The 10,631-nt window shown below is 54.4% G+C and overlaps 3 protein-coding genes across 3 annotated transcripts; 2 read left to right on the top strand and 1 right to left on the bottom strand.

Annotated features, from left to right (window-relative positions):
- The first annotated feature begins 210 nt into the window (after positions 1-210).
- dus2 (dihydrouridine synthase 2) lies at positions 211-4,185 on the top strand. Its single transcript, XM_088377711.1, has 16 exons — positions 211-322; positions 756-965; positions 1,054-1,099; positions 1,172-1,263; positions 1,329-1,372; positions 1,499-1,559; positions 1,635-1,682; positions 1,780-1,845; positions 1,907-1,977; positions 2,037-2,123; positions 2,206-2,374; positions 2,452-2,573; positions 2,642-2,788; positions 2,853-2,940; positions 3,023-3,096; positions 3,182-4,185. The coding sequence occupies exons 2-16, from the start codon at positions 849-851 to the stop codon at positions 3,366-3,368; spliced, it is 1,419 nt and encodes a 472-aa protein (XP_088233837.1). The 5' UTR covers positions 211-322; positions 756-848; the 3' UTR covers positions 3,369-4,185.
- A 314-nt stretch (positions 4,186-4,499) lies between these two features.
- LOC148397132 (nuclear factor of activated T-cells, cytoplasmic 3-like) lies at positions 4,500-8,886 on the top strand. Its single transcript, XM_088377702.1, has 11 exons — positions 4,500-4,927; positions 5,820-6,069; positions 6,260-6,565; positions 6,678-7,007; positions 7,070-7,232; positions 7,290-7,489; positions 7,628-7,800; positions 7,863-8,003; positions 8,130-8,185; positions 8,253-8,571; positions 8,661-8,886. The coding sequence occupies exons 1-11, from the start codon at positions 4,603-4,605 to the stop codon at positions 8,771-8,773; spliced, it is 2,376 nt and encodes a 791-aa protein (XP_088233828.1). The 5' UTR covers positions 4,500-4,602; the 3' UTR covers positions 8,774-8,886.
- A 2-nt stretch (positions 8,887-8,888) lies between these two features.
- pdcd2l (programmed cell death 2-like) lies at positions 8,889-10,550 on the bottom strand. Its single transcript, XM_088377722.1, has 2 exons — positions 10,016-10,550; positions 8,889-9,788 (listed from the first exon to the last, which is right to left on the bottom strand). The coding sequence occupies exons 1-2, from the start codon at positions 10,470-10,472 to the stop codon at positions 9,181-9,183; spliced, it is 1,065 nt and encodes a 354-aa protein (XP_088233848.1). The 5' UTR covers positions 10,473-10,550; the 3' UTR covers positions 8,889-9,180.
- Positions 10,551-10,631: the final 81 nt, after the last annotated feature.

The raw sequence follows: 10,631 nt of genomic DNA, 5'->3' as shown, positions 1-10,631 counted from the left end.
ACTAAAGATACATGATCAAATACGAGGCCATTGATTTGATAAGCGATTTGTTGTCAATTAAGCGATTCATTTTGACACCTTTAGACGTGAGCCTGAAATCTGACGGTGTTTATGCCTTAGGATTACATTAAATCACAAATGCTTGGATGTTCTTACTTTCGTTTTGTTTTTTAATGAAATCGAATTGAATTGACTGTTTTTACGCCTTGTTGTGACGTCATCGTCCTGACCAGGAAGTAGAGCAGCACGCGTCGATTCGCTGCACGAGCGTGCAGCACGAGCGAGCGTGCCACTCTTGCCCAATTGGACATTTTACATGTCGGTAAGTGAACATAAACTCAATCTTAAATTCAGTCGACATTGTTTTGTATAATTTGTGCGTCGGCTCGCAACTAACTGTGCCAGTTAGCCGAGCTAAAATGTGAGCATTTCACCCGAATTGACTGAGCAGCCAAACTTGACTCGGAAGAGTTCGACATTTCGTTTAGTTTGAGTGTCGCTTGGAGAGCAAACCGAACATATAGTGGATCCAATCTTTTTACAAACGTATGCCATGACGCAGTGATTTCGGCATTTGTTTTGTGTACGTTTTCTCCCATTTCATCCCATTGAAATGTGGATGCTCGGGTTCTCGTTCTCGTCAAATCCTTCTGCTGTCAGTGAAAAATTAGATTTGAGCAAACGTTCATATCACGGCTCAGAATTAGGTGACGTTGCTGCAGGAGAACTATCATTTTGTCTCGTGGTGCGTTCAGGGACTCAACTGGCCCACATGAGCAGGGGGAAAGTCGAAGTTGCTGGTGTGTCAAGCGGACTTTGCTGTGCTGCGTTCAGGCACTTAAGTGGACATGGCTGGGAGGCTGAGCTTCTCAAACATCACAGCCCTGGCCCCCATGGTGCGGGTGGGCACGTTGCCCATGAGGTTGCTGGCGCTGGACTACGGGGCGGATGTGGTCTACTCCGAGGTGAGGACGGAGACCGAGACAGAGTTCACGGGTTGAGGTCCAGGCAAAGCGGGCTTCCATCCATCGCACTTGTCCCGTTGTTTGGCAGGAGCTGATTGACATCAAGATGGTGCAGTGTCGCAGGGTGGAGAACGGTGAGCGCCGCCAACAGGGAGTGTGGATGCCTGCGAGTGTGTGTGCGTGTGTGACGCGTGTGCGCTTGGCAGAGGTTCTGCAGACGGTGGATTTTGTGGCGCCGGATGATCGCATAATGTTCCAGACCTGCGCAAAGGAGAAGCAGCGAGTCGTCTTCCAGATGGTGAGACGAGTAGCGACACGCGGGCGCGCACTTATTTGGCCGCTGACGCGTCTGTTGTGTCGCAGGGTACGGCCGACCCGGACAGAGCCCTCGCCGTGGCCCGACTGGTGTGAGTTCTCGTCCGTCCTCAAATTTGCAGACTTGTGAGGAGTCGACTGCTCTGCGCGGTTCCAGAAAGTTTTTGTGAATGTCGTCCTGCTGCTCGCCCCAAAAAATGCTCGCGCTGGCGTTCCAGGGAAAAGGACGTGGCGGCCATTGACGTCAACATGGGTTGCCCTAAAGAGTATTCCACAAAGGTCCGTTGAAGAACATCGCAGGTACTTTTATTCAACTCCAGCCTGTGTTTATTGTCTGTCAATCCTTTTTTTCAGGGCGGCATGGGCGCGGCTCTCCTGTCCGATCCCGACAAGATCGAGGCTGTGAGTGTCGGGCGCTTCGGAAGCGGCCGCTCGGCTCACCTCGGTTCGCCTCGGCTCGGCTCAGCTCAGCTCTTAATGCGCTCGGTGTTGTGTGCAGATCCTCCGCAAGCTGGTCGGCGGCGTGGCCGTGCCCGTCACCTGCAAGATCAGGATCCTGCCCTCGGTAACAACTCATTGATTTGTTGTCCGCTGCGTGTATTTTTTCTCAACCCAATTTCTCGCAGCTGGAGGACACGCTGACTCTGGTGCGGCGGATCGAGAAGACGGGCGTGGCCGCGATCGCCGTCCACGGCAGGTGAGCCCTTTCCCGTCGTTCGTGTGCCGACGCCCCAGACTGAACCGACGAGCGCGCAGGTTCAAGGAGGAGCGGCCCAGACATCCCGTCCACTGCGACTACATCAGAGGCGTCGCCGGGGCCGTGTCCGTCCCCGTCATCGCCAAGTAAGGACGCGCAGAGAGCAAAGTTCCAAATCCAAAGTTGGCCGCAACTGACGCTTTATGTTTGCAAATCGAATAACACCAGTGGTGGCTCCCTGGACCTGGTCAAGAGCTACGACGACATCCGGGCCTTCAAGGAGGCCACGGGCGCCTCGTCCGTCATGTTGGCGCGAGCAGCCATGTGGAACCCGTCCGTCTTTCGCAGCGCCGGACCGCTTCCTCTCCACGACGTCATGATCCAATACCTCACATACGTACGTACGAGTCGCCGGATGGGTGCGCGACTCATCACGTGACTCAGTCCCCCCCCCCCCCATTTGTGCGTGTGCAGGCGCTGCGCTACGACAACCACGCCTTCAACAGCAAGTACTGTTTGTGTCAGATGCTGCGGGACAAAGTGGAGTCGGCTCTGGGCAAACGCGTTCAGGCGGCGCAGACCAACCGAGAGCTCAGGTCTGAGCTCGGACGCAAAGACCGAGATCCCGCCGCGTCCGGATAAACAATTGCCGTGCGTGTTCCAGCGAGGCGTACGGCCTGGAGGAGCTGTTCGAGCAGACGCAGGCGGAGCTGGAGGCTCGTCGCGACGCCCTGCTGAGTCCCGAACGACGGCGGGGCGACGTCATCGCCATGGACGGCGACGTCACCACCATGGCCCTCAAGTTTCAACGGTACCATTTGCGCCCCCCGTGAAAAAGGTTGAGTGAGCTGATGTCGTTTGTTTGCGGGAGGCAGACGTGAATACCCGCCGCAGCTCACGCCCAAGATGTTCCTCCTGGAGTGGAGCCGGCGACAAAAGATGGAGCAGCCCACCTACCAAACTGTAAACGAAAAATGCCTTCGCCACCGAATGGCTCTGCCAGACCACAACGTGTGCGTGTGCGTGCGTTTGTGTGGCCGTTCAGGTGCAACGTGCGCAGGATCGAGCTTTCCAGTCCACCGTCACCGTGCAAGACAGGAAGTACAGATCGTCGCTCTGGTGTGTACACACACAAACGAAAATCACAATGAAGAGAATCGCGCTCATAAAGTCACAATGGATATTTTCTGTTGTCAATAATCAGGGAGAAGTCAAAGAAGTTTGCGGAGCAGGCGTCCGCCGTGGTTTGTCTGCGTGCTCTGGGAATTCCCGAAGGTCGCACGGGCGACGAAAATGTGGAACGGCTGCACAAAAGGAAGATGGAGGACACTCGCAACGCGGATGAAGATAAGAGGAAGAAACAAGTGATGAATGACGACGGAAGCTTGTGAAGGCAAAAACGGCATCAATGTTGCCCGTTTGACTTTTTATTTATTTTTAGCTCCCTTCAACGCAAACACACGGAATCTAGCAGGCGCCTGGAACGCGCTTAAGATGATGTCACGCGTGACTTGAAACTCAAATTTTGTTGGACATTTTTGTTGAGCTTTTGCCCGCAAACGTTGCCTTCGGCCAACAGGGGGCAGCATCATTTGGAATATCATCAATTTCTTGCACGTCAACTTAGTCAATGAGATTCTAATTCCTAATTCTAATGTCCTAACATTAAGTGAATGTTATGTTTTCTGGAAACCTTCTGATTATCTTTTTCTTCTTGTCTATGATGTAGGTTGGGGGTGTCCAAACTGGGTTCTGAAGGGCAGCTGTCTTGCCTGGTTTTGTTGCAAGGTGTGCTGCAGGAGCGACACTTTGAAAACATGCAGGACAGGACGGCGGCCCTTCACAACCCAAGCTGGACATGCCTGGTGTAGGAGAAGCACTATATAAGTGGAATCCTGTTTTTTTTTCTTTATTAGCATAAGTAGCTCATGTTATGATCAAACAAGTGTCCTTCTGAAATAGTAGGGTGGCTCCTGTGACCCCAAGGAGCATTGGGGGCAGCAGAGCGTACCAAAATAAAGTTTAAATGCACATCGCACAGTGCAGGAGCTATGAAAGGGGCAAAGACTGCATGGCCAACTACAAACTGGAAATAATGGTGATGAAAAGAAAAGCAGAAAGAAACTTTTGTTGTAAGTTGATATGAACAAATGATACCTTTGGATATTTCTTCCTGACGGTGCATAACAGTAAAAAAATTGACTCACACTGGTTTGATTTACTTTGTTTATGGGCTTGATTTCTAATTTATTCCAATACTAATTGAAGGCAAATCAGAATCAGCTTTATTGGCCGAGACCACGCCCAATCGCTGACGTCAGTGACGGGCCGGCGTACGGTGCGTTCAAGCATCTCGGGACTTTGCGCAAATACTGAATTAGTAAAGTGGATGTGACCCAAGACAGACTATAAAGTGTCGCAAGCCAACTTAACACGCTCCCCGCCCTATTTGCTAAAACTATCCAATCAGAATAAAATGGAATTGAAGCGTAGACTTTGGAATTTTATCCACAATTTCCATCCATGCGTATTTACGTCCAATGTAGGGTGGCTCGTCGCGTATCCGAACTAAATTCGAATTCCACGCAAGTTGAGAACAAACTGAAGATGACTGAGGCAACCTGAATGCGGCAGCAGATCAGCGCGAGGAGTGCAAATGTTCTCTTGCTGGTTTTTGACCAACAGCACCAAACAGCAGCCCAACAAGTCAGTCAGTCAGTCCGTTGGCCATCTCCTCCGACCTCCAAATGTAGCCATCATCTCAACAAAGTTGGCCTTGAAGACTGCAGATGCCCACGAGCAAGCGAGACAGGCGACATCGACGACAGGCAAACTTTTCTTTTATTCTTTTCGAGCACAAGTCTTTTGGTTACTATGTCCTCCGCAAAGTGTGCGGAGGAGGAGCTGGACTTTGCTCTCATCTTCGAGGAGGACAGTGGACAAGGTGAAGGTTAGTAGTGGCTTGTCACTTTTCCAACAAGTTTGGCTTCCTCGTCAAGGTGACGTCATTTAGCACAACTTCGGCCGGATGTTGTAAATGGCGACGTTGGCGTCCTATAACTCCCCAGGAAGCAAAGAAGCACAACAATGCTCATTCCACATATTTCACAACCTGTTGAACGCGCCAGGTGTTATTTTTGTCCCGGAATATAAACACGGTTCCGGCCTTTCGGAGCATTTTGACCAAATATGCTTGCGATTTATTTTGAAATGAACAAGAGGAAACGCTTATGCTTTGTGCCTCAATCTGACACGCCCAGGTGTCAGCTGTTGAATTCTGCTCCATTTTTAAATTGGCACTAGGAAAGAAAAAAAACAAAAGAAACTTGCACAAATGTGTTATTATGATACTTGACCGGTCAATTGCTTGGTGAATTTTTTTGTATTTGTGGTGGCAACACTTGATGCACTTTTAACAGCACAGAGCCAAGTAGGAAGGCCAAAAACAATCTTTGCATAGGTGTCAAAGCTAACTATAGTTTAGTCATTCTATTCTACTTTATTGCCTTGTTTTTTCTTTGTTTTCTGGAGTGACTTTCAACTTTAAGTACTCAGAGCCACTGAAGATGTCAGCTGTTTTTGACCAGTTGGAGTAGCTTGGAAAAAGGCCATCGTGGGTATGGCCAATCCAAATTACCTTGCCAACCCAATAAGTGCACATCAAGAAATTGTAAAAAAAAACGAGCAAAAATGGTGTCATGTGATTTGCCATTTGTCCCAGCCTCAGTTTGTCAGCACACTAACTAGTGTTTGAAATCCCAGGTGTAAATAAACGTTGCCGCCCGCAAAGCCAGCCACAAGTTTGCAATGCAAACATTGACGAGGGTGCCGTCTCTTGCCAGGGCTCCATCATCACGTGACCATGCGGGCCGCTCCCCCCTGCAGGCAATACGCAGGGCCGGATGATGGCGCCCGGGGGAGCTCGCCGGCGTTGCACTGTCCCAGCATCCAGATCACCGCCATCGCGGCCAACAACGACGACGGCGGCGGCGGGCAGTGCGCAGAGAGCGGCTACGTGGAGGCGGCTTGGCCCAGAGACCAGCTGTACCTCCCTTTGGACCCGTGCTACCGTGACGCCCCCTTCTGTCCCAGGTTGTTATGCAGTTGCACGCAGGTGCTTCAACACCTGCGGATTTGCATAATTTTTTCGGAAATGTTTTCAGTATTTTCAGATCTTTTACCAAAAAAAAAAAAAAAAGGCCTACTGTGCAAAGGGCAGGTACTTGAGCGCCATTTAATGGCCAGGTGATCTTATATTATGTTGCCTTTTTTTGTGCCGCAGCCCCTGCAGCAGCCTGTCGTCCCGCAGCTGGGTGTCGGACCTGTCGTCCTGCGACTCGTTCTCTCACGCCGTCGATAAGGACGCCGACGAGGATCTGCGCGATGCTGCCCTGCTGCTGGCGCTGGGCTCCTCGGGAGGCGGAGCTGGAGGAGGAGGAGGAGGAGGAGGCGGCGGCGGAGCCTTTGGCGTGGAGCTGTGGCAGCAGAAGTACCAGGACCCGGCGCTGTCGCCTCACCAATCTCCCCAGCACTCGCCTCGCACCAGCGTCACCGAGGACACCTGGATGAGCCGCTGCCCTTCCTCCAGGTCACCACGGTTACCGCTACCACCTTTTTAATCCGATCCGTAGTATCGTTTTCTTTGTAACGCATATCGCAATAGTAGAACCGTTTAAGCAATGGATACCAACACTGCGCAGACTGACCGCCCGCCCAGCGTCTCCGTGCGGGAAGCGCCGGCACGCCGAGGCCGACGCCTTTTCCCGCTCACCTTCCCCTCAGCGCTCGTCTTTGGACGACGCCTGGGCGGGACCCTCCGGCCACTCCCTCCATGAGCTGGACGTCCCACCTAAGACCAGAAGGACATTGGGGAGGCAGCTGATGGGAGATTCGCCGCTTGAGGAAGTCCCCGACATCGAGGCGCCGCCACCGGGGGAGGAGTCACGTGACGGCGGCGACTTAACCGAACTCTTCCTGCGGGTTCCCGCCCACTTCAGCTGGACTGCCCCCGGAGCCGCGCCTCTTTTCAGGTACCCGACTCTTTGATGTCCAAGAGAGGAATTGGCGTGACCCCGAGATCCGCTTCCCTCAGAGCGTCGTCACCGCCCCCTCTGGACTTTCCTCTCCCGAGCGGCTTCGGGCCCAACCGGCTGAGCGTGGAGGCGGAGCCCCGGCCGTACCACCGCGCTCACTACGAGACGGAGGGCAGCCGAGGCGCCGTCAAGGCCGGCGACGGAGGACACCCCAGAGTCAAGGTGAGCCCGCGAGTCGGGAACGACGCTGCGACCCTTGACCTCGGCCCGTGTGTGCAGCTGAGCGGTCCGTGCTGGCGTCCCCCCGCCGGCCTGTTGCTGTTCATGGGCACGGCGGACGAGCGCCGCCCCCTCCGGCCGCACGCCTTCTACCAAGTCCACCGCGTGACGGGCAAGACGGTGAGCACGCCCTGTCGGGAGAGGACGCTGAACGGGACCAAAGTCCTGGAGATCCCACTGACGCACGACATGACGGCCACGTAAGCGCAACAAATGTCATTGTCCGACTATTATTCGTTTTGGGGTACGTGGCCGATTTTGGGAAACGACATTGAAAAGAAAGTGTCAAAGTGCAAGATGTGAAAAGGCAAGAATTGGCTTTGCTTGCTGTTGCTCAGCATCGACTGCGCCGGAATCTTGAAGCTGCGCAACGCCGACATCGAGCTGAAAAAGGGCGAGGCGGACGCGGGCAGGAAGAACACGCGGCTGCGCCTGGCCTTCCGGGTGGCCGTGCCGCAGTCGGACGGACGGACGCTCTGGCTCCAGACGGCCTCGCGGCCCATCGAGTGCTGTGAGTGACGCCGTCGTCGTTGCCGCCGACGTTTGTTGACGTGGCGGCGGCGCGCCTTGCAGCGCAGCGTTCGGGTCAGGACTTCCCTCGCGTGGAGCGCTTTGCGCCCACCTGCTGCCGGCGGGAAGGAGGACAGCGGCTGCTCATCATGGGCTCCAACTTGTCCTCTCGCTCCAGGGTGGTCTTCCTGGAGAAAAGTCACGGTGAGCTCTCAACACTTCCACCCTCAAACCTCCCTCCCTCCCTCCCTCCCCATTTTTTGCTGGATTGAATCTTTCAACGTGGCGCAAGTCAAGTTTGAGCTTTAATGGGAAATCACTTCCTGCCAGATGGGCGTGTCCTTTGGGAGACAGACGCCGCAGGCGTGCTTGAAGCCAGCAGCAACGTAAGGCATGTCTGGATGCCCGCCACTTTCTCCAGCCCGCCTGATGTTGATTTGTTTTGCGTGCCAGTCCAGCCTGACGGTGGTGGTTCCAGCCTACGGGCGCGACGCCAGCCTTCCGGCGCACGTGCTCTTCTACGTGTCCAACGGCAAAAGAAGGCGAAGCGCTCAGCAGAGCTTCACGTATCTGCCGGGGGTCCTCCCTAACGTGCCGCCCCCAACCCCCCTCCTCAAGCAGGAGCCCCGGGAGGCGGGGCCGCCTTCCTGCCGCGGCGACGAGGAGGTGTGGCACGAAAGGTGGGCGCGGGGCAGCGGGACGGACATTCAACGGGAAACGGAGGACGTCCTCGCGTCAGCGTCTCAGCTCCAGGAAATCACGCTGGACGATGGTAAGAGCGCACCCTTTTTTCGCTTCATTGGTAAAACAAGACAATTTGTTTTACAATTTGCGCACCGTGACTTTTGTGCGTTTGTGCAGTCAACGAGATCATCGGCAGAGACGCGTGCGGTCTGAGCGGCGCCGACCCGCCGGACCCGTACGGCCAGAGCGACTGCAATGATGCCACCTTCCCCTTCTGCTATGATAGCTAGCCTAGTCTAGCTAAGCTAGGGGAATTTTAGCTAGTGTGCTTATTTTGGAGTCTACAGCTAATGCTGGTTTTAATTTACAGGATGCACAAAGCATGTAAGACACCAACAATTTACATTTCTTTCTGTTGATTTAATTAAAATAGCATGGACGCCAACTAAAAGGACAAAAGTTGATTTTGGCCAACTTGGGTTGGCCTGAAAGCAACCCATTGCTCTGTGCAAGCTGGTTGACTCGTAGTTGATTAATTAATGGCAGCAACATTTCCATTGCGTTTTGTAATGTCTCAAAGCGTTTCCATTTCAGACTGTGCCTTCAGCATCATTCCTAGAAAAATCACAATGTCCCATCACCAATGAGCTATTTTTGGAACAGGCCCACAGGCAACTCCTAAGGCCCCACCGGTCGTTCACTTAAAGAGCCATTGGTCCGGGTCCATTTGGACGAAGCAAACCTCGCGGACGGGTCGGCGCTCCGAGGACGTCCAGCAGCTGCGGGCGCAGGTGTAGACCAGCACGGTCCCGAACTCTGGCGGCGAGCGGTCGCAAGCCGCATCAGCGTCCTTCCAGCTCAGCAGTGCGACCAGCGCCGGCATGAGCTGCAGCTCAAACATCAGCGGCCCCCCGCAGGACGCGCACGCCGACGTCGGACGCCACTCGTCGGCAGGAGGTTTCGAGATAAAGAGCGGCTGTCCGCCGCGACAATAGCGCAGGATCTGCCCCGGGCACATTGAAATCTTCTTGCGGAACCTGGAGAAGAAACAATCGCCGTGACGCGCTCCACTCTTCTCGTACTTCTCGCCGCCATCGTCATCCGGCTGGCCCGCGACCGCTCCCTCCCTCCTCTCGTAGTCCCTAAGCAGTTGCTCGGCGTGCGACCGCTCTTCCACGTCATCCTGGCCCCAAGCGTCCTGCTCGTCCACCACGCTGATGAAGTACGGTCGCAGGACGGGAACGTCCGGCGGAGGCTCTGCCAGATGCAGGACGTCCAGTCGGTCGCTCATGACGTCCACAGGACCTACAACGATGAAAGTTTTTTTGTATCAAACATCCCAAATGATAATTTATTTAAAACACTGTAGAACAGTAAAATACGCAAGTTTGAAAACAGTTATTCAACATGAAATGCAAACGGCATAGGTCCAATACTATACGTCCCACTAAAGGTAACTTGTTTTTTCCGCCCCCTGGCGGCCGTCAAAGGTAACGCCGTGGTAAACAAAGTTGGCTCAAGTTGTACGTTACCTGTTTCTTCCTCTGGGACAGGCTTGGCGATGCCTTCCTCCTCGTCCTTCTCCTTTTCCTTCTCGTCAACCACGATGCCCCAGTCATCGGCTGAGTCACACCAGTCACTAACCGACAGAGGAGTCTCCTTGGCCGGCTGGAGCTCGCCGGGCGCCGCTCTCTCGTCGACCTCCAGGCTCTGAGAGCGGAGCGCCGCCCAGCTGTCTGGCCGTCCGCCGCACTCGGCGGCCGGGCAGGCGAACAGCTGGAGGCACCGGTGGTACGGCGACTCCTCCAGGGGACAGTACACCTGCACCACGTGCACCAGCGGGGCCGAGCAGTGCCCGCAGTGGGAAAAAGCCCGGGGGAAGCCCGCTACGACGTCCGGAAGGCCGCCCACCTTGTTGGTGAGGAAGGACGTGCGATGCTTGGACTCGTCGAGCTCGCCATCACAAAGACCCAAAAGAGTCACCGACATGGTCACACGTCGCGTTATCCAGCGGCTCTCGTCCCAAAGTAGGATCTCTTCTTCTTCGCTTCGTGACCACTGCTGCTAAACGTACACTGACGCCACCTACAGTAATCGAGCGGCAATAGCGTCCCATACGAAAGCTATTTTTAGACCACCTAAAAAATC

This window comes from Syngnathus floridae, chromosome 6 (genome assembly GCF_059516105.1).
Source record: "Syngnathus floridae isolate MCC-2025c chromosome 6, RoL_Sflo_1.0, whole genome shotgun sequence".
In the NCBI taxonomy this organism is placed as follows: Eukaryota; Metazoa; Chordata; class Actinopteri; order Syngnathiformes; family Syngnathidae; genus Syngnathus; species Syngnathus floridae.
This window is presented reverse-complemented; position numbering and strand designations above follow the sequence as displayed.

Coding starts and splice junctions, on each gene's coding strand:
- dus2 (XM_088377711.1), top strand. CDS start 849: ATGGCTGGGAGGCTGAGCTTCTCAAACATCACAGCCCTGGCCCCCATG. Junction 1,683..1,779: donor ATCCCGACAAGATCGAGGCT/GTGAGTGTCGGG, acceptor TGTTGTGTGCAG/ATCCTCCGCAAGCTGGTCGG. Junction 2,941..3,022: donor AGCAGCCCACCTACCAAACT/GTAAACGAAAAA, acceptor GTGGCCGTTCAG/GTGCAACGTGCGCAGGATCG.
- LOC148397132 (XM_088377702.1), top strand. CDS start 4,603: ATGCGGCAGCAGATCAGCGCGAGGAGTGCAAATGTTCTCTTGCTGGTT. Junction 7,008..7,069: donor GGAGCCGCGCCTCTTTTCAG/GTACCCGACTCT, acceptor CGCTTCCCTCAG/AGCGTCGTCACCGCCCCCTC. Junction 7,801..7,862: donor CTCGCGGCCCATCGAGTGCT/GTGAGTGACGCC, acceptor CGCGCCTTGCAG/CGCAGCGTTCGGGTCAGGAC.
- pdcd2l (XM_088377722.1), bottom strand. CDS start 10,472: ATGTCGGTGACTCTTTTGGGTCTTTGTGATGGCGAGCTCGACGAGTCC. Junction 9,789..10,015: donor TGTCCCAGAGGAAGAAACAG/GTAACGTACAAC, acceptor TCATCGTTGTAG/GTCCTGTGGACGTCATGAGC.